Genomic DNA, 23,841 nt, shown 5'->3' with positions numbered 1-23,841 from the left:
AGGGAGGGAGGAAGGAAAGAAGAGAGGGAGGCAGGGAGGGAGGGAGGAAAGTCCTCTCTACCAAGTAGACTTGGTAGTCTTGGCCCAAGTAGACTCACAGCTGCCCTGTTCTGTGCAAAGCACTTAGAAGATGCGATCCCTGCCCTTAAAATATACACATTTCTCCAACTTTGTATCCATCTTTGGGAAAATACGTTGCAAGGGTAATTCCTGTTTATCCCAAACCTCATGTTCTTTATTTTACTAAAGTACTCAAAACGGAGCTCCTGAGTCTGAGGGAGGTTCCCAAGTACATGGAATCCTGGGAAGAATTATAGGGCTCAGAGGTCTGAAGTCTAGCGTTCTAATCCTAGCTCTGCCACCTCAGCTGTGTAACCTCCAGTGAATGACTTTCCCCTCTGGGCCTCAGTTCTCTTTGTAAAATGGATGGGCCTGACTTTGTATGAAAATAAAAGCAGTTGGGTATATCTGACTATTTACCCCATTGTGTGTAATTGGACAGTATCTTCCCTCCTAAATGCTTAGGTGCAGGATAGATGCATCAGTAAGCTGAGGGGCAGTAAGACAGCATGTGCCTTTTTCAGTCTGTAAAAAGGAAGGCCCAGGATGTGCTGCCCCTCTAGTGAGTGGTTGGAGTGGTGGTCGACCAAAGGGGGCTTACCACAATAAGGGCCCACCCAAACATGTCTATGTGTCTTAGCCCCTAGGTTTACAAAAGGCTCCAAAGCCCCAGAGTCTTCATGGCACTACCAAGGACGAACCCTTGTTCACCATTCAAAAACAATACACCCCTCATACCACCCTTCCCCCTTCGGAGAGACAACCCAGGGAGAAGTAGTCAGCAGAGGTGGAAGATGGTGAGATCTGGAAAAGCACTGGTGAAGCCAGGCTTCCTGCAGGGCCCCATCTCAGGCTTCCCCAGAAAGTGGAAGCAGGGGAGCTTTCTGGCCCCCTGCAGCAGTTACTTCTGGAGGACAGTGGGTTTGGTGGACACAGGCATCCATGCCCAAAGGCTTCCTGGCTTCAGTCCAAGCGGCTGGCAGGTGCATCCTTCTCCCTAGAGCCCCACGAACACCACTTCCGGCCCTCCTGTCTCTGCTTGGGCTCTAGCTGCCTGGATTTCTATGCCCATGCCAGGCCTTCCCTGTGCAGAGCTTTCTCGCTCTCCCTTACAACCCTTATTCACTCGCACTCTCCCTATCTATTTCTTTCTCCCTCCTCCTCCTCCCCTGCTTCTCTCCTCCTTGCCAACCCTCAGCAGTCCCAGAATGGGTCCCCCCTCCCTCCCCCACAGCATCTCCCCCTCCTTAGCTCTCACCCCTGCACCTTTCTTTGTATTCCTCTCGCCCTCTCCCAGCCTCGCCTGTATCTCTCCTCCCCCGCCTGCCTTCAGCCTCCCCCAGCCTCCCCATCTTCAGCTCAGTCTCCTCCCTCTCGCTGTGCTCCCCTCCCCCTCTCCCCCAACCCTCGGTCTCACCCCACTCCCCGCCGGCATCCCTGGGTTTCTTTCCACCCTAGGGGGGGTCTCTGTGCCCCTCATTCTCCTCTCTACCTGCCTCTACTTTCACCTCAGATTTAGCCGGCACCCATCCTTTCCTGCCTGGGTCCCCCCCACACACTGCTAACATCGCCACTGTGTCTTCTTCCTCTCCTTCTCTCCCCACCCTCTCCTCTTCTCTCTTCTCCCTGCCCCTTTAAATCTGCCTGGCCCAGCCTCCCCCGTGATGCTGGGATGGAGCAAACATTGATTTGTGCTGGGATGGAATCGGAATTTTGATTTTTTTTTTTCCTTTCCCAACCATAAGAAGGGAAAAAAATAATAAAAAACACCTCCTTTTGATAGCCCCCTCTCCTTTCCCATCCAGTTCCCAGCTCCTCTCCCCTATCTCCATCCAAGGCAAAATTTTTCCCCTCCACTATTCTCATCCCCCCCCCACCCCTGCCACTACCTCGCCCCCCACCCCCATCGCCTGCTCCTCCAGCTGGGGAGAGAGGGGACTCTCTCTTGCGGCTCCCCCACCTTCGCTCTCTGGGTAGGAGCAGTCTCTCCGGAAGGGGAGGGGGCTTTGACTTGCCGGGACGAGGTGGGAGTGGAGGTATCCTGCCATGGATGCTGTGCCTGGGAGGCAGCCTGAGCCCCAGCCCACATGGTGAGTAACCTGCCCCCTCCCTTCCGCCTGTCTGCCCATCCCCACCCTCGTCTTTTCCCTGCGGAGCCTCCTCCATCCCCATCTTTCCCCCCACCAAACCCACTGCCCACCTTGGTCCGATCTCCCCCCCCCCCCCCCCCCACATTTTCATCCTCCATCCCTTGCCTGGGAAGCCAGAGAATCGGGGCAGAAGGGTCCTGACAGCAGCCAGAGGAGCGGACGGCCTACGACTCTGCCCAACCCCCTCTCAGGACCCCCCCCCCCCCCGCCCGCCCCAGCAACTGCCATCCACACCCGACACTTTGGGGTTCCAGGCTGGAGAAACGGGACTCCTGCTTGGGGTTGGGGCCCCAAGTCCTGAGAGGGGCTCTCAATAGGAGGGAGGGGTGGGGGAGCCCCCATGCCCCCAAAGCTTAAGAGCTGCTGGAAGATGCTGCCGAAGGGTGGGGGGTTGGGGGGCGGTGCTGATGCCCCAGAGCCTCTGGGCCAGGGAGCGGCGGGCAAAGAGGAGGGGCCTCGCTCGCCACTTCCCCCCTCTTTCTCCGCAGCCACTCAGGATGAGGGTCCGGCCCTGCCAGCCAGCGCTGGGGCCCCCCCGCCCGGCCCCGGTCTAACTGCCCCCGCCCCCAGGCCTCGCCCCGCTCGCAGGCCCCCAGCCGGCTCTCCAGCCCCAGGATGCGCTGAGCCGCCGGGGGGCTGAGGCCGCGCCAACTACATGCATGTCCCCCGGGGGCAAGTTCGACTTTGACGACGGGGGCTGCTACGTGGGGGGCTGGGAGGCGGGGCGGGCACATGGCTACGGCGTGTGCACGGGGCCCGGCGCCCAGGGCGAGTACAGCGGCTGCTGGGCGCACGGCTTCGAGTCACTGGGCGTCTTCACGGGGCCCGGCGGACACAGCTACCAGGGCCACTGGCAGCAGGGCAAGCGCGAAGGGCTGGGCGTGGAGCGCAAGAGCCGCTGGACGTACCGCGGCGAGTGGCTGGGCGGGCTGAAGGGGCGCAGCGGCGTGTGGGAGAGCGTGTCGGGCCTGCGCTACGCCGGGCTCTGGAAGGACGGCTTCCAGGACGGCTACGGCACCGAGACCTACTCCGACGGAGGTGCGGGGCCCGGCCCACTACTGTCTGTCTGCTCGTCCGCGTGCGCCTTCCCGTCGGCCTGTCCCGCGTACGCCTTCCCCACCATCTGCACCCGTGCCCCGCTGTCCTCCTGTATGCCTTCCCCATTCATATGCGCCCCGTGCTCCCATCTTGTTGCCCTCTCCTCCCATCGCACACGTCTCTCTCATTTGTCTGGCCCCTGCCTGCTTCTCCCTCTACCCAGTCTGCAGTCTGCCTGCCCTCACCTCTTCCCTGTCTGCCTGTCCCTCACACCGCACCCCCCCCCCATCTACCTGACTCTCACACCCTCCATCTGCTTGCCCCTTCCACCCCTGCTGCCTGTCCCACACCTCCCCTCTCCACCTGCCTGTCCATAACACCTCTGCTCCGCCTGTCCCCTCACATTTCCTCAGTCAGCTTGCTCCTCATAGTCCTGTCTGCCTGTCACATGACTATCTAAAACACCCCGTCAGCCTGTCCCTCACACCCTCTGGACTATCTGTCCTTCATACACCCCAGCCTGCTCGTCCCTACCCCTTTCCCTTGTCTACCTGCATGCCCCAAATCCACAGATCTCCTACCTGTCGGTCTTCACCGTGTTCTCCCACACCTTCTGACCCAACCTGGCCTGTCCCAGCTCCTAGTGCTTATCCCCGACCTCCACGCTAACTGTCCCCACCACTCCCTCCCTACTCTTGGGCCTTCGGGGACGCTTGGGGCCTAAGGTGCAGGAAGCAGCGGGTCCTGACCCTTTCTCCCCGTCCTACCCCGCCCACAGGCACCTACCAGGGCCAGTGGCAGGCCGGGAAGCGCCACGGCTACGGGGTGCGCCAGAGTGTGCCCTACCATCAGGCGGCGCTGCTGCGCTCGCCCCGCCGCACCTCCCTGGACTCCGGCCACAGCGACCCCCCGACACCGCCCCCACCCCTGCCCCTGCCGGGCGACGAGGGAGGCAGCCCGGCCTCAGGCTCCCGGGGCGGCTTCGTGCTGGCCGGGCCGGGGGACGCTGAAGGCGCGTCCACCCGCAAGCGCACTCCCGCGGCCGGCGGGTTCTTCCGCCGCTCGCTGCTGCTCAGCGGGCTCCGGGCTGGCGGGCGCCGCAGCTCCTTGGGCAGCAAGCGGGGCTCCCTGCGCAGCGAGGTGAGCAGTGAGGTGGGCAGCACAGGACCCCCGGGCTCCGAAGCCAGCGGGCCCCCGGCCCCAGCTCCGCCCGCCCTCATCGAGGGCTCTGCCACTGAGGTGTATGCGGGCGAATGGCGCGCCGACCGGCGCAGCGGCTATGGTGTGAGCCAGCGCTCCAACGGGCTGCGCTACGAGGGCGAGTGGCTGGGCAACCGGCGGCACGGCTACGGACGAACCACCCGCCCGGACGGCTCCCGCGAGGAGGGCAAGTACAAGCGCAACCGGCTGGTGCACGGGGGGCGCGTGCGCAGCCTCCTGCCTCTGGCCCTTCGGCGGGGCAAAGTCAAGGAGAAGGTGGACAGGGCTGTCGAAGGCGCCCGTCGAGCCGTGAGCGCTGCCCGCCAGCGTCAGGAGATCGCTGCTGCCAGGTGGGCATCCGCTGCAGAGGCCAAAGCTGGGCTAAGTGGAGAAGGTACCCTGGGGACAATTGGGTGGGGGATGGGTAGTTAGTGCCTAAAGGAGGGCCATGACCAAAGGCCTAGGGCTTGGTGGGGAAGAACAGGCCTAGGGCCAAGCAGTTGTAGCCCTGGGTACCGGGAGTGTTTATATCTGAGGCTACAGGTGGATGTGGGTGTTAACTGTGGGTGGCTGGGTATTTGAGGGAAGCCGTGTTAGACTATAAGTGTGTCTTAGTGTCTTTTGTGGGGATGTGTGTCATTGTTGTGTGTGGGAGTAGCAATGAGCGCTGGCTTATACAGGCTCAGAAACCTCTTGGAAGTCAGACATGTCCCTAGTCTTCCTCTTGCAGCTGGGGGCAGCAGCCTGGGGCAGGGAGACGGAGTGTGCATTCCTAGCCACCTCCTAGAGTGCCCAACAGACTGATAGAATTCCAGCCTTGGGCCTTGAGGAGATCTAGTTTGTACAGCTGATCTATCCACATGAAAAGATAGTTCCTGTCAGCTTTGCCTCCTCTGCCTTCCTTTACCCAACTGATAAAGGTTTGAGGGGAGGAGGCTTGCCTGTAAATGAAATTTTCTTTCTGTAATTCAGATTACATTTCCATGCATATAGAGGACCTTATTATCTAAAGCAGCACTGTGCAGTAGGAATATAATGTAAGCCAAATATATAATTTTAAGTCTTCTAGTAGCCATGTGAAAAGATAAAAAGAAACAGGTAAATTGAATTTAAATAGTACTTTTTTTTTTTTTTAAGTAAGTCTTAGGCCCAACACGGGGCTTGAACCCAAATGACCCTGAGATCAAGAATCGCACATTCTGCGGAGTGAGCCAGCCAGGTGCCCCCTAAATAGTACATTTTTATTTAAACCAGTATAGCCAAATTTTGATGATTTCAACATATAATCAACATAAAATTACTAATGAGGGATTTTACATTACTTTTTTTACTAAGCCTTTGAAATCTAGTATATATATTTTATATGTATAGCACATAATTTCAAATCAGACTAGCTACATTTTAAATGCTGGATTCGAGGGGCGCCTGGGTGGCGCAGTCGGTTGGGCGTCCGACTTCAGCCAGGTCACAATCTCGCGGTCCGTGAGTTCGAGCCCCGCGTCGGGCTCTGGGCTGATGGCTCAGAGCCTGGAGCCTGTTTCCGATTCTGTGTCTCCCTCTCTCTCTGCCCCTCCCCCGTTCATACTCTGTCTCTCTCTGTCCCAAAAATAAATAAACGTTGAAAAAAAAAATTAAAAAAAAAAAATAAATAATAAATAAATAAATAAATGCTGGATTCGATAGCACAGATCTAAAGAAAGCCAAAAACCCATTTGTAATGCGATTCACAGGCCCCTAATTTATATAACTCATACATGTAGATTTTCATATGTTGGATTTTCTTTAAAGGGGAGTGTACAGTTGAAGGATTTTGTTTAAATTTGAGACTGTTTCAGAGGATCAGAGGTCGAGATATGTCCAAATACGCTTCAGTGAGTTTGTATAATGGGTGATCAAGTTATGTGTAGGAACGTGTCATTTCCAAAGTAGATGCCTGAGCCAGAGATGTCTATCTGTAGATACATCTCAGTGTCTGGGTGGTTAGAGTCCAGAGCCTTAAGCCAGGGAAGGGGGAGGGCAGGGCACCAGGGAGCACTTTAGCCTAGATGAGGAACAGGCATGGGCAGGAAAAACTGATCCCAGGAGCTGAGAAATCAGTCAGTGGGCGGAGGCTGGTTATTCTCCCCAGCAACAGGCCTGGCAAACCTGATTGGTTGCCAGCTACCATGGAAACAGCAGAGCCTCAGCAGCAGGTGCCTCTGCCAGGTAGCCTGATGACTGATTCTGCTGCCTAGGACTTGCTCATCGACACCCTCCAAACTCAGAAACAGGCTCGAGTTGTCAGTGTTGCAGTTTTTTGGCCGCCGATAGAATTCCATGCAACCCAAGACTGTGATCATCATCCCCTGCCCTAAACCCTGAGACCAGCTTACTTTCAGGAAGGGACTAGCCATATAGAGTCTAACAGTGCAAAGACAGAAGAACATGGTTATCTGAGGTCCCTCCAAACAGGCTCTAAAAGTCCTTAACCCAGCAGATTTGAGGGGAGGAGGCTGACCATATCTCCTGAGGTATGTCAAGAGGGGATAGACTTAAGACTACAAGGAACACCACCACACTTCTCCCTACCCCCATACCCAGTCTGCCTTCCTAAGCCAGATGAAACAAGCCTGGGGCCAGAGGGGTCTTGATCCATTTAAGCCCAAGTATATCTGATTACCTTTATCTCTGTTCCTTTGTGCCCCACCTTCAGTCAGGATTACAGAACTAATTTAATGATCACAGGGCATCTGTGATTAACAGCAGAAGTTGAAAGGGAAGGTAAATTGAGGAAGCATCTGACATCAGAGGGAGAACTGGGAAACAACCATGGGGAAAGGACTGATCATGCTTCATGGTGGCCTGTACCCACAGAGCAGGGCACAATGGGAGAGACATGTGAAAGGGAAGGAAACTAAGAGCTTCCTCAGAAGATGTAAACACCATAGTGAGAAAGCATGCATGGTAGCTGGGAGAAGAAGTAGGAAAAACAGAAAGGGGAGACCCATGCTTATCCCAGTTCCAGAAGTCAGAAAGGAGGTGATGGTGCAGGGAGACAGAGGCAATGACCAAGAGGCAAGAACAGTGTGATAACAGAAGAGGCTGAAGAAAAGCAACCTGTGAAATTCTCATGTTAGGAAGTCTGCAATGAAGAGGCAGGGTTAGTAGCAGTAAGGGGAAAGGAGGCAAAGGCTCCTAGCACAGGGAGCAGATGGCCCAGAACAAGGGGTAGTGCAGGGAAAGCTGCTGGGAAGTACCAAGCAGGTGCAACTACAGAGAGATGTGCTAAGAGCATGAGGTCTCCTCTGTCCCTGGGAAGGGAGCAGGATGGGGCTGGGATAACAGAGTTGAGGGCAGCCAGGGAGGGCCTGGCCCCTGTTGCTGGAAGAAGGAAGGTGTTACTACAGGACATGATGGTGGCAGGTATGAAAGGAGCAAGAAAGTGTGATGAGAGCAGTCACAGCCCAGGTCTAGGAGAGGAAACCAGAAGCCAGCTGCCCTGCCAGGCCAGGGAAGGGAGCAGCCAGCAGTGTGTGAACAAGAGTGAGGATTCCAGAGGTGAGCTCAAATCCAGAGGACATGATGTGGCAGGGACATGGGCCAGGGGGCTGGAGCATCGGAGCAGGTCTGCTAAGTCCCTGCCCCTGGAACCCGACAGGGCGGCAGATGCCCTTCTAAAGGCAGTGGCAGCCAGCAGCGTCGCTGAGAAGGCTGTGGAGGCAGCTCGAATGGCCAAACTGATAGCCCAGGACCTGCAACCCATGTTAGAGGCCCCAGGTGAGGCGTGGGCAGCCTGGGGAGCTGGAGGGGCTCAGGTGTGGGGAAAGGGAAGGAAGTCCCTACAGAGGACTGGGGATGAAAAAGCCAAGGTATGAGGGTCCAAGGGGATGAAGAGGGGGGCCAGACCCAGTTGTTTGGAGAGTGCAACCGGGAACTTATGAAATTTAGTAATAAGGACTAGGGGCTTGGGGTCTGGCTATGAGAGGCTGTAAGCCTGGGGATGCAAAGTCCTGGGAGGTGCCCAGAGAGAGGGATAAAGCTATAGCTCTTGCTTCCCAAGGCCAGTTAGGCCCCTCTGATTCTCAGCTATCCCTGCTGCAGGCCGCAGACCCCGGCAAGACTCAGAAGGTTCCGACACAGAACCCTTGGATGAGGACAGCCCTGGGGTATACGAGAATGGACTGACCCCCTCAGAGGGCTCCCCTGAACTGCCCAGCAGTCCTGCCTCCTCCCGCCAACCCTGGCGACCCCCTGCCCGCCGGAGCCCACTGCCTCCTGGAGGGGACCGGGGTCCCTTCTCCAGCCCCAAAGCTTGGCCTGAGGAGTGGGGGGGGCCAGGTGAGCAGGCAGAGGAACTAGCTGGCTATGAGGCTGAGGATGAGGCTGGGATGCAAGGGCCAGGGCCCAGAGACGGTTCCCCACTCCTCGGAGGCTGCAGTGACAGCTCTGGAAGTCTTCGAGAGGAGGAAGGGGAAGACGAAGAGCCCTTGCCCCAGCTGAGAACCCCAGGGCGCTTGGAGCCTGAGCCCATGGCCACGCCAGTCCTGAGGGGCCCATTCTCAAGGGGTCCTGAAGCCGGGTGCCTGATGGAAGAGTTTGAGGAGCCTGCTGCAACAGAGAGGCCCGTCCAGCCGGTGAGATGCCCTCCATCCCCGCTTTGTGGCCCCTTTTCTCCTCAAACCTTGCCTCTCATCCTTTCCAGACATCTCTCTGATCCCTTTAGGGGCTCCGATTTGGACTCAGATTCCTTTCTGCCTGCCCAGTCTTGGACCATATCCCACCTTAAAAAAAAAAAAAAAAAAGGGAACTTGTGAACTGCAAGCAACCTTAGAAACCTTCATCTCCAGCTCCCTCGTTTGACAGATGGGGAAACTGAGGCCCAGAGCACTTAAAGTAATTTGCCGAAGGTTACCAATAAGTAATGGTAGAGCCAAAACATCTTTCCCTGTTCTCCTTCCATATCATTTCCAGCTCCTCGTTTCCTACTCCACCCCCACCCCACCTCCACAGTTTCTCTCTTTGGTGCCCAGAAATAAAAAAGGAAAAGCTTGTTCCCTCCCTACCCTGAGTCTCCCTCCCTCTCCTGGGAAGAAGGGAAATGGGAAAGGAGGCAGAAAACTGGGAGGGGTGGAGTTTCCCCAGAACCCTCTACTCTGATTGGATGCCAGGCCTCTCCTGTTTCCTAGCAACTACATCCTCACCCCTTCATCCCTCTCTGCTTTACTGCAGTACTGGCTGCTGCTGCCAGCGTCTGCTACTAAGGCCAGGCACCTTCTGCCTGGGCCACGTGACATGCTGCTAGTGGGAGGGGAGTGGAGGGAGGAGGGAGGAAGGGCTGTTCCCGACTTGAGGGAGCCTGAGAGAAGGCGGGGCCCTGCCTGGGAGAAGAGAGGTGTTTCTGCAATCTAAAACAAAGGTTGGACACGCCCCTGCTCTGACCTCTGAGGAGAGGTGCCTGGGACCCTTCAGCTTTGCCACTTGCCAGGGCAGGAAGTTGGGACCTGTCGCTGGACACGGTCCTTAGGGACTGAGACTGCATTTCCTTCCCCTTATCTCTCTAGGGAGCTGCCAACCCCCTGGTGGTGGGAGCCGTGGCCCTCCTGGACCTCAGCCTGGCGTTCCTGTTCTCCCAGCTCCTCACCTGAGGCTCCTGCCCAGCCTAGTTCTGGCTTCGGTTGCTGCCTCTTCACTTCTTTGACCTGCCTTTTTCTCTTTTCCTCCTCCTGGTTGTTTTTTTCTCCTCTCTTTCTTTCTCTTCTCCCTTCCCATTCTTTTCTGTTCCCCCTTTGTTTTTGTCTTTTGCTTTTTCTTTCCAGCTGTCCTTTCAGATTCTCTCATTTATTCTGGATCTGTCTGTCTTCCTCACTCTCCTCCCCACCCTGCCCCACCTCTCTCTCTAGATTGTTTACATATGAAGGGCTTTTCTCGCTCAGAGTTGCTCTCTTCTCTGAGACACACAAATCTAAGTCAGACCATTGCCCCATGTCCTCCCCGCCTTTTCTTTAGACCTGAACTTCGGTGAGGGTGGGGGTTTGGTATCCTGAGGGGTCTCCTGGAAGCTGAGTGGAAAGGAAGAAGAAAATGGAGAAGGGATGACTGTATACTGGGCAAGGCACTGGCTGAGCTGCTGTGGCTCCCTGACCCAAGGGGCCTGGTGTCCCTCTGAGGCCTAGTGGAAGAGCTAGAGGAGGTATGGCCTCCATCTCTGACCTTGGAGGATCCGATCTCACCTCCAAGCACTGAACTAGGTTCTTGCCTAACTCCATCCTTCCCTGAAGGAGATAGGGGAGATGAAAAGTAGAATGACTCCCTAGGATCTCCCTCTTCCTTTCCTCAACAGCCAGCCTCTCGTCCAACCCCCCTAGGGTGGCATGCCTTGTCAAGAGCAATGTGTAAAGGAAAGAAAATGTCTAACGCAGTCATGTCTACCCACTGACCTCTCCCACCCTCTTCTCCCCACCTAAAATTTATTTGGTTGGTCTGGACTCACTTGTGGCCTTTGATTAGACTTCTAAGGGGCCTGAAGAAGACATTTCTATTGCCGAGGGTTAGAGGCACTTGAGCTAGGACCCCACTCCCCAACTCTGGCAGTTGTGGTGTGCGGGTTGCAGGGAGGCATTTTGGGGAACACAACCACTCTAGATAAGAGGAACTCACAGAGCAGCAGAAGCTGTGACAAGTTTAGTAGTCTAAATGGGTTATATCCCTTCCCCCCATCACATCAGGATCTTGTGAAATGGGAAAACAACAGAAAGAGGGATCAAAGGAAGCCAATCTCTCACACACTTTCCAGGCAGGGCAGAGGTGGCAGTCAAACCAGGGTGAGAGGTGGGTGGAGAGCCCTGTTTGAGATTGTGGCTGATCCCTGTTAATAGCTTTCCCCTGGGGGCAGGAAGCCCTAGGAAGAGGGGGACCCCTCTGTAGGGTCCCCAGGGGATCTTTCCTCCCTCCCCTGCATGAGGCAGACGCAAGCTGCCTGCCAACCCCCTCCCTCAAGGAATGGCCTTGCCTGGGAATGCCCACCATACATACCCTCTTCTTTTTTTCTAGTCAAACTCTGTTTACTCCTTGGCCTGCCTCCCTCCCTCCCCTCTAAACCTTTACTTCTGATTTCTATTTCATGGAATTTGGGATTGAAGTTAAACTACAACAGTGCCGCCAACACCAAGTCTTGCAGGAAAAAAATACAAAGAAATTTAACAAAAAATATATTAATAAAAAAGTTCAAAAAAGGGGGGGGACTGTCATCTCCTTTGGGGTGCGATGGCTTCAAATCCAAGCTCTCTGAGGCTCTCTGGGTGATGAGAATGTACAAAGAGCCCTCTTGGGGAACCCCAGGCCTACCATGCAGTCTTGCTGCCAGAAGAGCTCCTTCCCCCCACTCCAAAGCCTGAGGCCTGAGGTCAGAGTACTCTATACTCTAGACGGCTCAGTGGGGCTGCCCGGGAGGGGCGGGGTCCTGTGAAGAGGGCGGGAAGAGGGAAGGACCAGTCGAAGGACCAACCCCTGTCGGGCCCTGTACCCGGAAGCGTTGGGGGGAAAGGAGCGGAGTTGAGACCAGGCAGGTGAGGCTGTCTTTAGGGCTGGCGCCCTGGTGTGAAGCTGAGGCCGCCTGAGGTGTGACCCTGGGGAAGAATACCACGAAAGAGGTAGCTCGAGGCCCTGAAAGGAAATGAATGGCCGAGCTAGGGATGGGAAACCAGGTGGGGCTGGAGGCTGGGTTGGGGGCGGGGGGGGGGGAATAGGCGGGGCTCTGGCGCATGCTCAGTACGAACGGGAGCAGAGGTGGGGCGGGCACGCATGCGTGGTGTGGAATCTCCTCCCGCAGTGTGGAAGGGGTGGGATGTGGAGACCCACGTGGGCAAAGGTAAATATGGGTTCGGTTTTAGGGTAGCTTCGGGGCCCGGTCCCTCAGGATGGCACAGGGCAAGCCTGGACTAGAAGGCCAGGTATTCGGCCCGAGGGGTTTAAAGCCCTCTCCATTTCCGGGCTCTGCCCCTTCAGGATGGTGGTAACTTCACTGAAGCTTCAAGATCTAATCGAGGAGATACGTGGGGCCAAGACCCAGGCACAGGAGCGGGAGGTGATCCAAAAGGAGTGCGCCCACATCCGCGCCTCCTTCCGCGATGGGGACCCTCTGCACAGGCACCGCCAGCTGGCCAAACTGCTCTACGTCCACATGTTGGGCTACCCCGCCCACTTTGGACAGGTATTGGGCAGGCCCTCCTCCCTTCTGAGTTTGATGAGGAAGACTAATAGAGCAGGGTCTTGGACACCCTCACCTAGTTGTGCCCTGGTTGTTGTGGGGTTTTTTGTTTTTTTGTTTTATGTTTTTTTAATTCTACAAAGATTCTGAGCCCTCCCTCACAGCATGCACTGCTGACCGCCGTCCTTATTACAACCCCTATGGGTCATAAGCTGGACTGAACACTTCATTCTCTGGTCAGCCCCATTCAAGTCACCTCCTTTCTTCTCCCATCCTCCTTGACTCCTGGTTCCTCGAAACTACCCACGAACTCTGAATTTCCTAAGCCTTTCCTCTTGTTGAAGGGAGGGTGATGGGAAATGGTGCTACCATAAGTTAATCTGGTGGTAAAGAAGATAGAAAAGGGATGTTAGTGCCTCCCAGTTTCACCCCTGCCCCTTCCTGTTCTGCCTCCTTCCCTGTAGATGGAGTGCCTGAAACTGATTGCCTCCCCCAGATTCACAGACAAGAGGGTGGGCTACCTGGGGGCCATGCTTCTACTGGATGAGAGGCAGGATGCCCACCTGCTCATTACCAACAGCATCAAGAAGTGAGAGGGTTCTGGGAACCACTTGGAATCAGGGAGATGGGAAGAGTGGGGAACTGGGAAATCCCAGGGGGCTGCCTAATGTAGGTACTGGGCAGGGTAGATTTCTCAGAGCTTGACTGACCACCCTCCCCAACTCTGCAGTGACCTGAGCCAGGGGATTCAGGCAGTACAAGGCCTGGCCCTGTGCACTCTGAGCACTATGGGCTCTGCTGAAATGTGCCGGGACCTGGCCACTGAGGTGGAGAAACTGCTCCTGCAGCCTAGCTCCTATGTGCGCAAGAAGGTGAGATGGCAGGACTGCAGGCCCTTGCCCCACCAGAAACTGTCCTGTTGGCCATGTGTTAAAGGTGGGAGGTCCATCCTGGCAGATCCCTGCCCTCTTCTGAGCCCCCTGATCTCTGCAGGCTGTTCTGACTGCAGTGCACATGATCCGGAAGGTCCCTGAGCTCTCCAACATCTTCCTCCCACCCTGTGCCCAACTGCTTCATGAACGCCACCATGGTAAGGCCACAGGGCTCCCTGTCCCCTGCCTTACCTCTGGCTATGGACAGAAGTGAAAAATGGGACAGGAACACCAGCCCATAGGAGAAGGGGTAGCATGTGCACACAAACACACACGCGCAGTAGGCTCTCCTGTGCCCCTGGCCCACCATTCACTCCCTACCCCCACACCAGGCATCCTGCTGGGCACCATCACGCTGATCACGGAGCTCTGTGAACGAAGCCCTGCAGCCCTCAAGCATTTTCGAAAGGTGGGCTGGTGAAAGGGGCAGGCCCTGGTCCAGGAAAAGAGGGGCAATGGGGTTGGAATGGGGCTGAAGGTTGAAAGGCTGAGGAAGAATGCCCAGTAAGGCTGTGCCCTCCCTCCAGGTGGTGCCCCAACTGGTGAAGATCCTCCGGACTCTGGTGACAACGGGATATTCCACAGAACACAGTATATCTGGAGTCAGCGACCCCTTCCTGCAGGTGGGCTGATCCTTTCCTGCTGTATCCCTGGAACAGAGAGCTTAGCAGTAAGCCCACGGCTATCGGTCACCTCCCAGAGAACGCTTTGGGTCAGTCAGTATCTTAGGCAGGAAGATGGCAGACACAGGATTGCACAGGTCATCCCGAGACCAGTGCTGGAACGGGGATACCTAAAGGTCAGAAAATCCAGTTTGGTAACAATGACAACAAAAAAGCCTGTCTCCAAATCCCTGAGCCTCACACACGTCTGATCTCCCAGGACCCAAAGGACGCAGGGGCAGGGAAGCTCTAGGAAACCAGCCAGACCCCTCATGATACTTTCTTCAGCGTTGGATTTTTCTTAGCCCAACTTCTCACCCTCTGAACCCCTCCACCTTTCAACCTTTAACCCAACTTCAGGTCCGGATACTTCGTCTCCTTCGGATTCTGGGCCGGAACCACGAAGAGAGCAGTGAGACCATGAATGACTTGCTGGCTCAGGTTGGGGCTGGAGTGGGGCACCGGTTAGGTGTGTTGCTCTGAGATCCCACCAGCCCCAGGCATCCCTCACGTGACCACCCATTCTGTGGTGGCCGTATAGTCACATCTCCATTTCCCTCTAGACTGGGATCTCCATGAGGACAGGGACACAGTCTGTCTCAGTGTGGTAGTCCCTGACACATCGTGGGGGCTCAGGGAACTTCGTTAGATGATGGAGGGATGACACGGTGGATACCCTCCAGAGACCTGAGGAGAGGACAGAGCCCCTTCTAGTTGCACCTTCTCTCCCACCCACTCAGGTGGCCACTAACACAGATACCAGCCGAAATGCGGGCAGTGCAGTCCTGTTTGAGACAGTGCTGACCATCATGGACATCCGCTCTGCACCTGGCCTTCGGGTATCCTCCCATATGCCTCTCCCACTGGGGCCCCACTCACCAGCCCCAGCCAGGCAGATGGGTCCTATTCACCGGTTTCTCCTCCCCACCCATCATCCTGTGCCATGAAGTTCCCCACTCCTTAACAAGGACGGTTGCTCCTTCCCTGACTGTCCTCAACCTTTGCCTCCCATAGGTTCTAGCCGTCAACATTCTTGGCCGCTTCCTGCTCAACAATGACAAGAACATTAGGTGATAGTCCCAGGTGTCTGGCTGGGCTGTGCCACTGAGCACCTGGCCCTCGCCCCTGCTTCTTCCAGGGCCTCCTGATTCACCTACCTCTTATTCCAATACTCAGGGCAGGATGGGGCAGGGAGGGGGCTGATGGCCATGGTGTGATAGGGCCTCTCCCACTCTGGCCAGGTATGTAGCCCTGACGTCATTGCTGCGTATGGTACAGTCTGATCACAGCGCTGTGCAGCGGCACCGGCCCACTGTGGTCGAATGTCTGCGGGAACCTGATGCCTCCCTCAGCCGGTGAGTGGGACAGACGAAAGAGAAGATGGGGCAGAGGGCCCAGCACCTGGTAGCCAAGACCTGGATGGGACCAGACAGCTGAAGTAGGGGGATTAAGGAGACAGGTGCCGCTCCAGTGCCTGGAGAAGGGAGGGCCTGAGATATGTCTTGGGGTGACCTGGCTACTCCGTATAGACAGACCTCTTTCTCTTGGTAGGCGGGCCCTGGAACTGAGCCTGGCTCTGGTGAATAGCTCCAACGTGCGAGCTATGACACAAGAGCTGCAGAGCTTTCTGGAATCCTGCCCCCCAGATCTACGGGCCGACTGTGCCTCAGGCATCCTGCTGGCAGCAGAGAGGTGAGGTGACAGGTGCCCAGTAGGCAAAGACCAGGAGCAAAGATGGTAGAATCTGGGGAGGGTCAGCACCAGGGCTGAAGAGCCATGTGTCCCCTAGGTTTGCCCCAACCAAGCGGTGGCACATAGATACCATCCTGCGCGTGCTGACAACGGTGAGGCAGGGACTGGACTAAGAGAGCTGGGAGGGAGTGGGCAGGGCTCACCACCCTGACTTGGCCCCATTCACCTCTTCCAGGCAGGCATCTATGTACGGGATGATGCAGTGGCCAACCTGACCCAGCTGATTGGGGAGGCCCAGGAGCTACATGCCTATTCTGTGCGCCGCCTGTACAGCGCCCTGGCAGAGGACATCTCCCAAGTACTGTTCCCACCACCCAGACCCAGGGCCGCCCAACCCTCTTAGCCCTTCCTGGGCCACCTATTCCCTCCACCGGAGTCCTAACTGTTTCTCCCTGGAAGTCACAGCTACCTACTTCGCAGAGACACTCAAGGACACAGCCCTGTTTTTAGTTAGAGCACCTAGACTTTTGAACTGGCTCTGGTATCTACTGGCTGTGTAACTACAGATGACTTATTTAAGTCTCCTTATGCTCAGTGTACTCAGCTGTCTACCTCCCAGAGCAGTCTTGAGTGTCAAATGAGATAGAGTTCTTTCTTCATGTATCAGGCTTTATTATCTTGAATTCCGAGTGGATTAACAGAAGCCAGCCACTATCTGTAGTCATTTCTCCATATTATCCAAATAGAATGGGCAGAAACCATGGTACCCCTTCGAGGGAAGGACCCTCTTGCTTGAGCCCCTTTTGATGAAGCCATGTAGTTCTCATGCGTGGCCACCAGAGGGCAGAAGTGGTCCAAGAGCCAGGACAGAGCCAGCGGGGAAACAAACTTACATAACTGTTCCAGGGCAAGACTTTTCCCTTTCCCCACCCCTCCAAACCCCATTACCTCTGTGCTGCATAAAGGGAGGTCACAGGTGTTGGAAGCTGAGGAGGGGACCCAGAACCTGGCCTACCATGTTTCTTATCCCATGCAGCAACCACTGGTGCAAGTGGCAGCCTGGTGCATTGGAGAATACGGGGACCTCCTGCTGGAAGGGAGCTGTGAGGAAACAGAGCCCCTTCAGGTAAGACCTCCATTGGGAGTACACCCAGGAGGGACTCAGCAGGAGAGGCAAGATGCCCCAGGGCTACTACCTTTGTCCCTGCTGAAGGTGGAGGAAGAGGAGGTGTTGGCACTGCTGGAAAAGGTGCTGCAGTCCCACATGTCCCAGCCAGCCACCCGAGGATATGCCCTGACAGCCCTCATGAAGCTCAGCACCCGGCTCCGTGGAGACAGCAAGTAAGAAAGGGTCCCAGCCCCTCCAGAGACCTTCTTCTTGGTGTCTCCAGGGACAGATGTCCCTTCACTGTGCCCACCGGCTTCTGAGTTTCTCTCCATACACACATCCCAGTTCCCCCAATCCTTAGGTTCTTCTTTTTGAGCCAAGTATTGTGGGCATCCCCCTGCTCCGTGGGGCCTTTCCCTTCCCTGCCATATCCTGGAGTTGAAGGGCGGGGCAGGTTGCATCCCCACTCACACACCACCCTGTGGCCCAGCCGCATCCGCCAGGTGGTGTCCATCTACGGGAGCTGCCTGGACGTGGAGCTGCAGCAGCGGGCTGTGGAGTACAACACGCTCTTCCAGAAGTATGACCACATGAGGTGCGATTGGCGTAGGACCCACACCCCTGCCCCCTCCTCACCTGTCCTCTCCCCAGTGCCCCTCTCTGGGCACAAGGGTCTCATCCTCACCTGCGTCCTTACTCCTTCACAGTCAGAGCCTCCTGCCTGTAGTTCACTGAAGCTAAGTTGGCTTCCAACCCTCCTTGCTTATCTGAAAACTGGCAACCGTGTGCCCTCTTAGGAAATCAGAAAGGCACTCTGACCCACCATGTGCCCAGGGTTCTGCATGGTCTCACCCTTCCCTCCCCCATGCTTGTTATGAAAAGCCCAGGGTCCACTCAGAGGGACACACCTGTATTCCATTCTCTCAGGGCCGCCATCCTGGAAAAGATGCCTCTTGTGGACAGAGGCGGGTCTCAGGTTGATGGGAAAGCAAAGGAAAGCAAAGAAGCCCAGCTTTCGGAAACAGCCCTTGTGTCCACAGAGCCCCAGGTGAGGAGGCTGGAAGCCACAGGGGGATGAGGACTTGGTCGGGCTTCCACACCCAGCCCTGCTCCTTCTGCCCTTTCCCCTAGGCCTCCAAGCTCTTGGATCTGTTAGATCTCCTGGATGGCACTTCTGGGGATGCCCAGCCCCCACCCCCTCTGGATCCCTCCCCAGGAGGCGCTTTAGTACACCTCCTCGACCTTCCCGGTGCACCTCCACCCTCACGTAAGCCTCAGCAAAGGGGAGATGGGAGGGGCACCTGGGTGGCTCAGTCAGTTAAGCGTCCGACTCTTTTTTAAAAGTGTTTATGTATTTATTTTGAGAGAGAGAGAGAGAGACAGAATCCCCAAGCAGTCTCTGCACTGTCAGCACAGAGCCCGATGCGGGGCTCACGTAGGGCTCTATCCCATGAACCGTGAGATCATGACCCGAGTGGAAATCAAGAGTTGGTTGCTTAACTGATTGAGCCACCCGGTGCCCCAAGTGTCCAACTCCTGATTTCGGCTCAGGTCATGATCTCGAGGTTCACAGGATGGAGTCCCATGTCAGGCTCTGACAGTGGAGCCTGCTTGGGATTCTCTCTCTCTCTACCCCTCCTGCACATGCATGCACACACGCTCTCTCTCAAAATACATACATAAACTTTAAAAAAAGAAAGCAGGGGGAGATGGGAGACGACTTAAGAAAAGGAGGGGTGGAAATGTGCTGGTTCTCCTTCTTTGCCAAAATCACATCCCCTCTTGATAGGTAAGTGTTCATTAGCTTGTGCCTCTTCCCTCTCAGATACCCCTCAATGCTTTCCCTTTGTTCCAGCCTTCTTACCCTCACCTGTGGGGCCCGGCTTTCTCCCAGCGCATCTCATCTTCTTTCCCCGCTACCCCCTCCACTGGCCCGTCAGCATCTCAGACCCTCTCATCTGAAGCCCTTGGCAGTTTGTGTTCCTTTTACATGAATGTTCTTGCCCAGCACACCAAACGACTGGCTCATTCTCATTTCTCAGGCCTCAGCTACAATGTCAGATGCCTTCCCCCACCACTCCTATTTAAGTTAGTTCTCCCCAGTTATTCTGACATCGTTTATTTTCTTCACAGCACAAATTGGTCTGTGATTATCTTGGTTGTTTTCTTGTTTATTGTTTTTTTCTGCCCACTGGACTATGAGTTTCATCTTCTTGTCCACTTTGTCACTAGCATCTCAAGCACTGCCCTGCACCCAGTGTTGAATGAACGAATGAGCTTGTTATCTTTGCCCTTCATTTCTGTTGAATGAATGAATGAGTTTGTTATCTTCACCCATACACTGAGCTGCTTCTCTCTCCATATTCCAGCTTCCATCCCAAATCTCAGAGTGTTTGAGCGGGAAGGACTACAGCTGAATCTGTCTTTTGTTCGACCCTCTGGAACTCCTGCTTTGCTCTTAATCATGGTCACTGCTACCAACACCTCAGGAGCTGATGTCACCCACTTCATCTGCCAGGCTGCTGTGCCCAAGGTTTGTGGAAGACCAGGATTTGAGGTGGCCTGGGCACTTGAGGAGAAAAGGCTAAGTAGAGGGGGTGGGTGGGAGGAAGAACGAGAAGGAAATGACAATGCAGGGACAAGCACTTGGGAAGTTATGGGAAGAGGGTTTGAGACTCTCGGGTGTGGAGGGGTTGCCTGAGCCCAGCTAGCTGCCTTACTGTGCTCTGCCCAATCTCCTGTGTTCAGAGTTTCCAGCTGCAGCTACAGGCCCCTAGTGGGGACACACTTCCAGCTCAGGGTGGCCTTCCAGTGACCCAGCTCCTCAGAATCCTCAATCCTAACAAGGTGAGCTCAAGAGCACCCACCCATAACCCCTTCCTGTTGATAAGGCCCAGGGACAGGACAAATCACAGGTGCTAACCTTGGTCTCCACTCTCATACTCCTAGGCCCCCTTGAGGCTAAAGCTGCGCCTCACCTACAACCACTTTGGCCAGTCGGTGCAGGAGATCTTTGAGGTGAACAACTTGCCTGTGGAGACATGGCAGTAACTCAGCCTCCACTCACGGTCTGAAATCCTCCTGTGTCCTGAACACGCCCAGGGTCCCAGCCACTTGGAGCCTGGTGATTGGCTACCAGCAGGTGGTGCTCTGGGCCTGTGCTTGCCTCTGCAAAAACTGTGGGGGCCTGCCTTCCCAATAATGAAAGCCCAATAAAGCCTGAAGGGCAAAAGCCATATTTGGGTATATTTGAGATAGAAAGTGTTTATGAATCATAGAAGGGAAGAGTTTTCTTATCCAGAAACTAAAGTATGTATCTTCCTTTGAGCTTTAGGAACCTGTTTTAACAATTGAGGACTTTTCTTTCTTTCTTTTTTTTTTTTTTTTTAAGTTTATTTATTTTTGAGACAGAGAGAGACAGAGCATGAACGGGAGAGGGGCAGAGAGAGAGGGAGACACAGAATCGGAAACAGGCTCCAGGCTCTGAGCCATCAGCCCAGAACCTGACGCGGGGCTCGAACTCACGAATCGCGAGATCGTGACCTGAGCTGAAGTCGGAGGCTTAACCAACTGCGCCACCCAGGTGCCCCGAGGACTTTTCTTTCTACCCCTTCCAGGATGGGGAGCAAATCTGCCCCTAAACCTCCATAGGAGACACTCTACCATCTGGGCCAGAGTAGGGCGCAGGAGCGAAAAGTAAAACCAGAACTTCTAGATTTCTGACAGATTCTCACCCACTTCCCCAACCTGCTGCTATTTCCCACACCCCAAGGCAGGGAAATCCCTCCCCTCATCTCTAACTCAGCTGTAAGGCGGTTTAGGAGCCGCTGGCAGAATCAATGGCATCGACCAAGGGAGGGGGGTGGCAAGGGATTTTCCCGTGCTTAACTACTGATCACAGCTAAGTGGAAATCCTATAAACACGAGCGGAAATCAATGGAGGCTGCTTAGCGGCCAGGGGAGAGGGGCGGCCCACAGATTGCATCTGACAGATGAGGGAGAGGAGGCAGCCAGGGAGGGCTCAAGGAAGGATAGCTGAGGGTAAGGTGAAAGAACAGGAAGGGCTGGAGGGAGGGGAGTCAGTGTGAGAAGGAGGCCAGGGGAAGAGGCATAGTGAGCCCAGGAGGGAACCCTGTTAGACTCAGACTCTTCCCTGTTGAGGAAGTGACACCCTAGCCCAAGTTGCCTTCAGGATCTTTAGTCCCCTGTGGCTTCTCTCTGAGTCTGTGTACTTGTAGCAGGCGCTGATAGTTCTGAGGCTGGAAACGCTGTAGGTATACCATCAGCTTGGCAGGTGCTGTCTCCTGTACGGGCACACCTACAGGCAAAAGGGGAAGGAAGAGAGAACCAGACAGAGCTTCAAATGCATTGACTCTGCTCCCTGTCCAGAGAGCCAGACCCCAGAGTTCTTTCCAAGGCAGCACTGGGATTCTGAATGCCACCCGACCAGCTTCTATAACCCACCAGCCCTCACCCTGACTGGCCTGTGGAAGTGGGGCCTACAAGGACCACTTCAAGTAGGAGTGGGGCTGGGAAGCCAAGCGTGAGCCTCTCCTCCAGCAAGGAGAAATGGTGAGGAGGCGTTCAGGTGCCATGAAGACAAGAGGGTGCCTCAATATCCACTCATTTCAGTTATTGCTCCATCCCTCAATTGAGATTAAAGCCCGTCTAGGCAGGCCAAAGCTCATTGGGTTGGTAATGAAGCACATGCAGAGGTACACACAGAGAACCCAAGGGATATAGAAGAAATGACAGAAGTAGCTATAGCTGTGGGGTGGGACTCACATAGAATTCTAGCATCTAGAATGGTGGTATGGAACCATAATAAGTCAGTATCTTATTGTTAGTGCCTGGCAGCATGCTGGGCATATAGTGGTGAACTCAGCGTATGTTTGTTGAGATAGCGAGAACAGCATTCCACGGCTTTAAGGCTTCATGGGATGCACAAACTCATACTTCTGTGGATGAACTGTCTACAGAAAAAGAAATCAGCCAACACTTGTCTTGCTGCCTGTCACATAAATACACTGTTCTCGCCTTTTAGTCAAAGTCAACAGGACAAATTAAATGAGTGCTCCAGGTAGTTGTAAAAATAAGAGGACGGGATTTGGGGGAGAGAAGGATGGGTGGATGGATTAAAGCAGAGAACTGATGCAAACTTGGAGTGGCTGGAGGTGTGTGAACTAAATGAGGCAAGGACTGAGAGAGATTAGAGACCTGGAAGGACTTGACTCAGGTTAGGCAGCTACTATAAAAGCAAACTGGGTCTTCCAAAAAACTGCTCAAACAATCCCCAGTACAGAAATAACCCCAAGACCCTCCCCACGAACCCTCCCCATCAACCCATTCAGTGGGTACACCCAGAAGACAGATAATGAAGGCAAAGAACACACACAAGGGCCTGTCTCCCTCACCAAGCATGCTGCTGAGACTGTGGATCTTCTCCAGGGCAACTGGGACTTCAGCCTCCTCGTGCACCAGGGCCTCTACCTCACCCACGGTGTAGCCAAAGTCCGCTGTATCCAGGTCCACCCTGAGTGGAGGCTCCTCTTCATCAGTTCCAGAGAGCACCAACTTCCAGGCACTACGCTTAGTCACAAAACTAGCCACTTCCTGCAGCCCCAGTGGGCCCAGCACAGCTGCCACACCTCCTGCCCCCAGGACCTCAGTCCCCAGCACCTCACAGAGCTGGGCCACAACTGCAGGCTCAACTGTGAGTTCCACATACTCCTGGTGGGGTCCTGAGACACCTGTTGTTCCAGGACATTTGAGCTCCCATCCACTACCCTCTCGCTGCCGCAGCCAGTAGTCAGCCCGCATGAGGCTCAGCTCAGGCGTGTCATAGTATCTGTCCCAGAAGGTGACCTGGTGCTCTAAGGTGCCCCCCAACTCCTGCAGCCGCTTCTCTGTGCCAGGCCCAGGAATGAACTTTCGCTCCACCTCAATCAAGGCGTGGGCCATGATACCTGCAATCAGTCAATAACAATTTGCTGAGCTCCCAAGGATGCTTGGCCTTGCAGGGGGACAATTCAGTAACCACCCCCTCCCCCACCCCGGGGAAGAACTTACGAGGGACACACTGTCACAGGGCTCTCTGTTGGGGCTACAGCCCTTTCTCCCTGCCTAGTGATGGATGGTCCCCTCTGTCTCTGATGTTCTAAAGCCCTGCAACAGTGACAGATCTCCAGGTAATCCCTTACACCGTTCATGATGTCAATTCAAAGAGCTTCCTAGAGAACTGTAGTGGGTATCCTCCTTTCAGTACTTGTCTTCTATACCTTGCTACCCCGGGTGGCCGGTGACTCACTTCCCGGAACAACCCCGCCCTTTGCCACAGCACCGGTAGCGGAGCCCCGGGTCTCACCTCAAAGCCCGAGGGCCTCCCTCCCCGGGGACCTGGAGATGGAGAGGGGACCCCACACCACGCCAGCGAGGAATGCCGGGAGCAGTACCTGGCCTCGGACCTCGGCCCTGCTCTCTGTGCACCGGGCCGGTCCCAGCACGAGCGGCCATATTAGGCGTGATGTGGCGGTGCCGAGGACAGGCCGGGGCCTGAGAGGCTAGGTACGTGATAGGGGTGCCGCGACCTCGGCGGTGGGCTGGGAGCGCAGAGGTTCCCCCCGCGCTCTGCTCCTCGTGTCCGACCCCTCCCGGCTCCCGTGGGTCGGCCCGGGTCTCAGGCCTCAGGCTGAGCCCGGCACCCTGGGGGGTCCAGGTGCATGATGGGAGGTGTAGTTCCAAAGGGAGATTTTGCTTTCTCGCCTCATTCGTCGCTATGGTGACAGGAAAGCTGTGATTAGTGCCCCAACACTGT

General features: G+C 55.4%; 3 protein-coding genes across 10 annotated transcripts; 2 read left to right on the top strand and 1 right to left on the bottom strand.

Moving 5' to 3' along the window:
• The first annotated feature begins 19 nt into the window (after positions 1–19).
• JPH4 (junctophilin 4) lies at positions 20–11,662 on the top strand. 2 transcript variants are annotated; one of them, XM_045450458.1, is made up of 6 exons: positions 48–2,150; positions 2,699–3,248; positions 4,027–4,798; positions 8,086–8,204; positions 8,529–9,061; positions 9,989–11,662. In XM_045450458.1, the coding sequence occupies exons 2-6, from the start codon at positions 2,870–2,872 to the stop codon at positions 10,070–10,072; spliced, it is 1,887 nt and encodes a 628-aa protein (XP_045306414.1). In that variant the 5' UTR covers positions 48–2,150; positions 2,699–2,869; the 3' UTR covers positions 10,073–11,662. The 2 variants fall into 2 exon arrangements, 1 of the variants encoding a protein (XP_045306414.1); XR_006704851.1 differs by lacking the exon at positions 9,989–11,662 and having other exon boundaries at positions 20–2,150; positions 4,027–4,842; positions 8,529–8,644.
• Positions 11,663–11,774: 112 nt separating this feature from the next.
• On the top strand, positions 11,775–20,263 carry AP1G2 (adaptor related protein complex 1 subunit gamma 2). Of its 6 annotated transcripts, none has more exons than XM_045450452.1 (22): positions 11,775–12,076; positions 12,432–12,636; positions 13,098–13,222; positions 13,364–13,505; positions 13,627–13,723; positions 13,898–13,974; positions 14,093–14,188; positions 14,588–14,668; positions 14,968–15,066; positions 15,242–15,297; positions 15,469–15,582; positions 15,779–15,919; positions 16,017–16,071; positions 16,155–16,277; positions 16,956–17,045; positions 17,133–17,260; positions 17,518–17,622; positions 17,955–18,075; positions 18,159–18,294; positions 19,397–19,560; positions 19,776–19,874; positions 19,977–20,263. In XM_045450452.1, the coding sequence occupies exons 2-22, from the start codon at positions 12,433–12,435 to the stop codon at positions 20,076–20,078; spliced, it is 2,355 nt and encodes a 784-aa protein (XP_045306408.1). In that variant the 5' UTR covers positions 11,775–12,076; position 12,432; the 3' UTR covers positions 20,079–20,263. The 6 variants fall into 6 exon arrangements, with proteins under 6 accessions (XP_045306408.1, XP_045306409.1, XP_045306411.1 ...); XM_045450453.1 differs by having other exon boundaries at positions 11,775–12,130; XM_045450454.1 differs by lacking the exon at positions 11,775–12,076 and adding an exon at positions 12,208–12,294.
• Positions 20,264–21,037: 774 nt separating this feature from the next.
• Positions 21,038–23,726, bottom strand: THTPA (thiamine triphosphatase). Of its 2 annotated transcripts, none has more exons than XM_045450459.1 (3): positions 23,480–23,726; positions 22,442–22,993; positions 21,038–21,345 (listed from the first exon to the last, which is right to left on the bottom strand). In XM_045450459.1, the coding sequence occupies exons 1-3, from the start codon at positions 23,538–23,540 to the stop codon at positions 21,200–21,202; spliced, it is 759 nt and encodes a 252-aa protein (XP_045306415.1). In that variant the 5' UTR covers positions 23,541–23,726; the 3' UTR covers positions 21,038–21,199. The 2 variants fall into 2 exon arrangements, with proteins under 2 accessions (XP_045306415.1, XP_045306416.1); XM_045450460.1 differs by having other exon boundaries at positions 23,392–23,502.
• Positions 23,727–23,841: the final 115 nt, after the last annotated feature.

The sequence above is a fragment of the Leopardus geoffroyi genome, chromosome B3, assembly GCF_018350155.1.
Source record: "Leopardus geoffroyi isolate Oge1 chromosome B3, O.geoffroyi_Oge1_pat1.0, whole genome shotgun sequence".
NCBI lineage: Eukaryota > Metazoa > Chordata > Mammalia > Carnivora > Felidae > Leopardus > Leopardus geoffroyi.
Note: the sequence above shows the minus strand (reverse complement) of the source record. Positions and strands in the feature narration are given on the sequence as shown.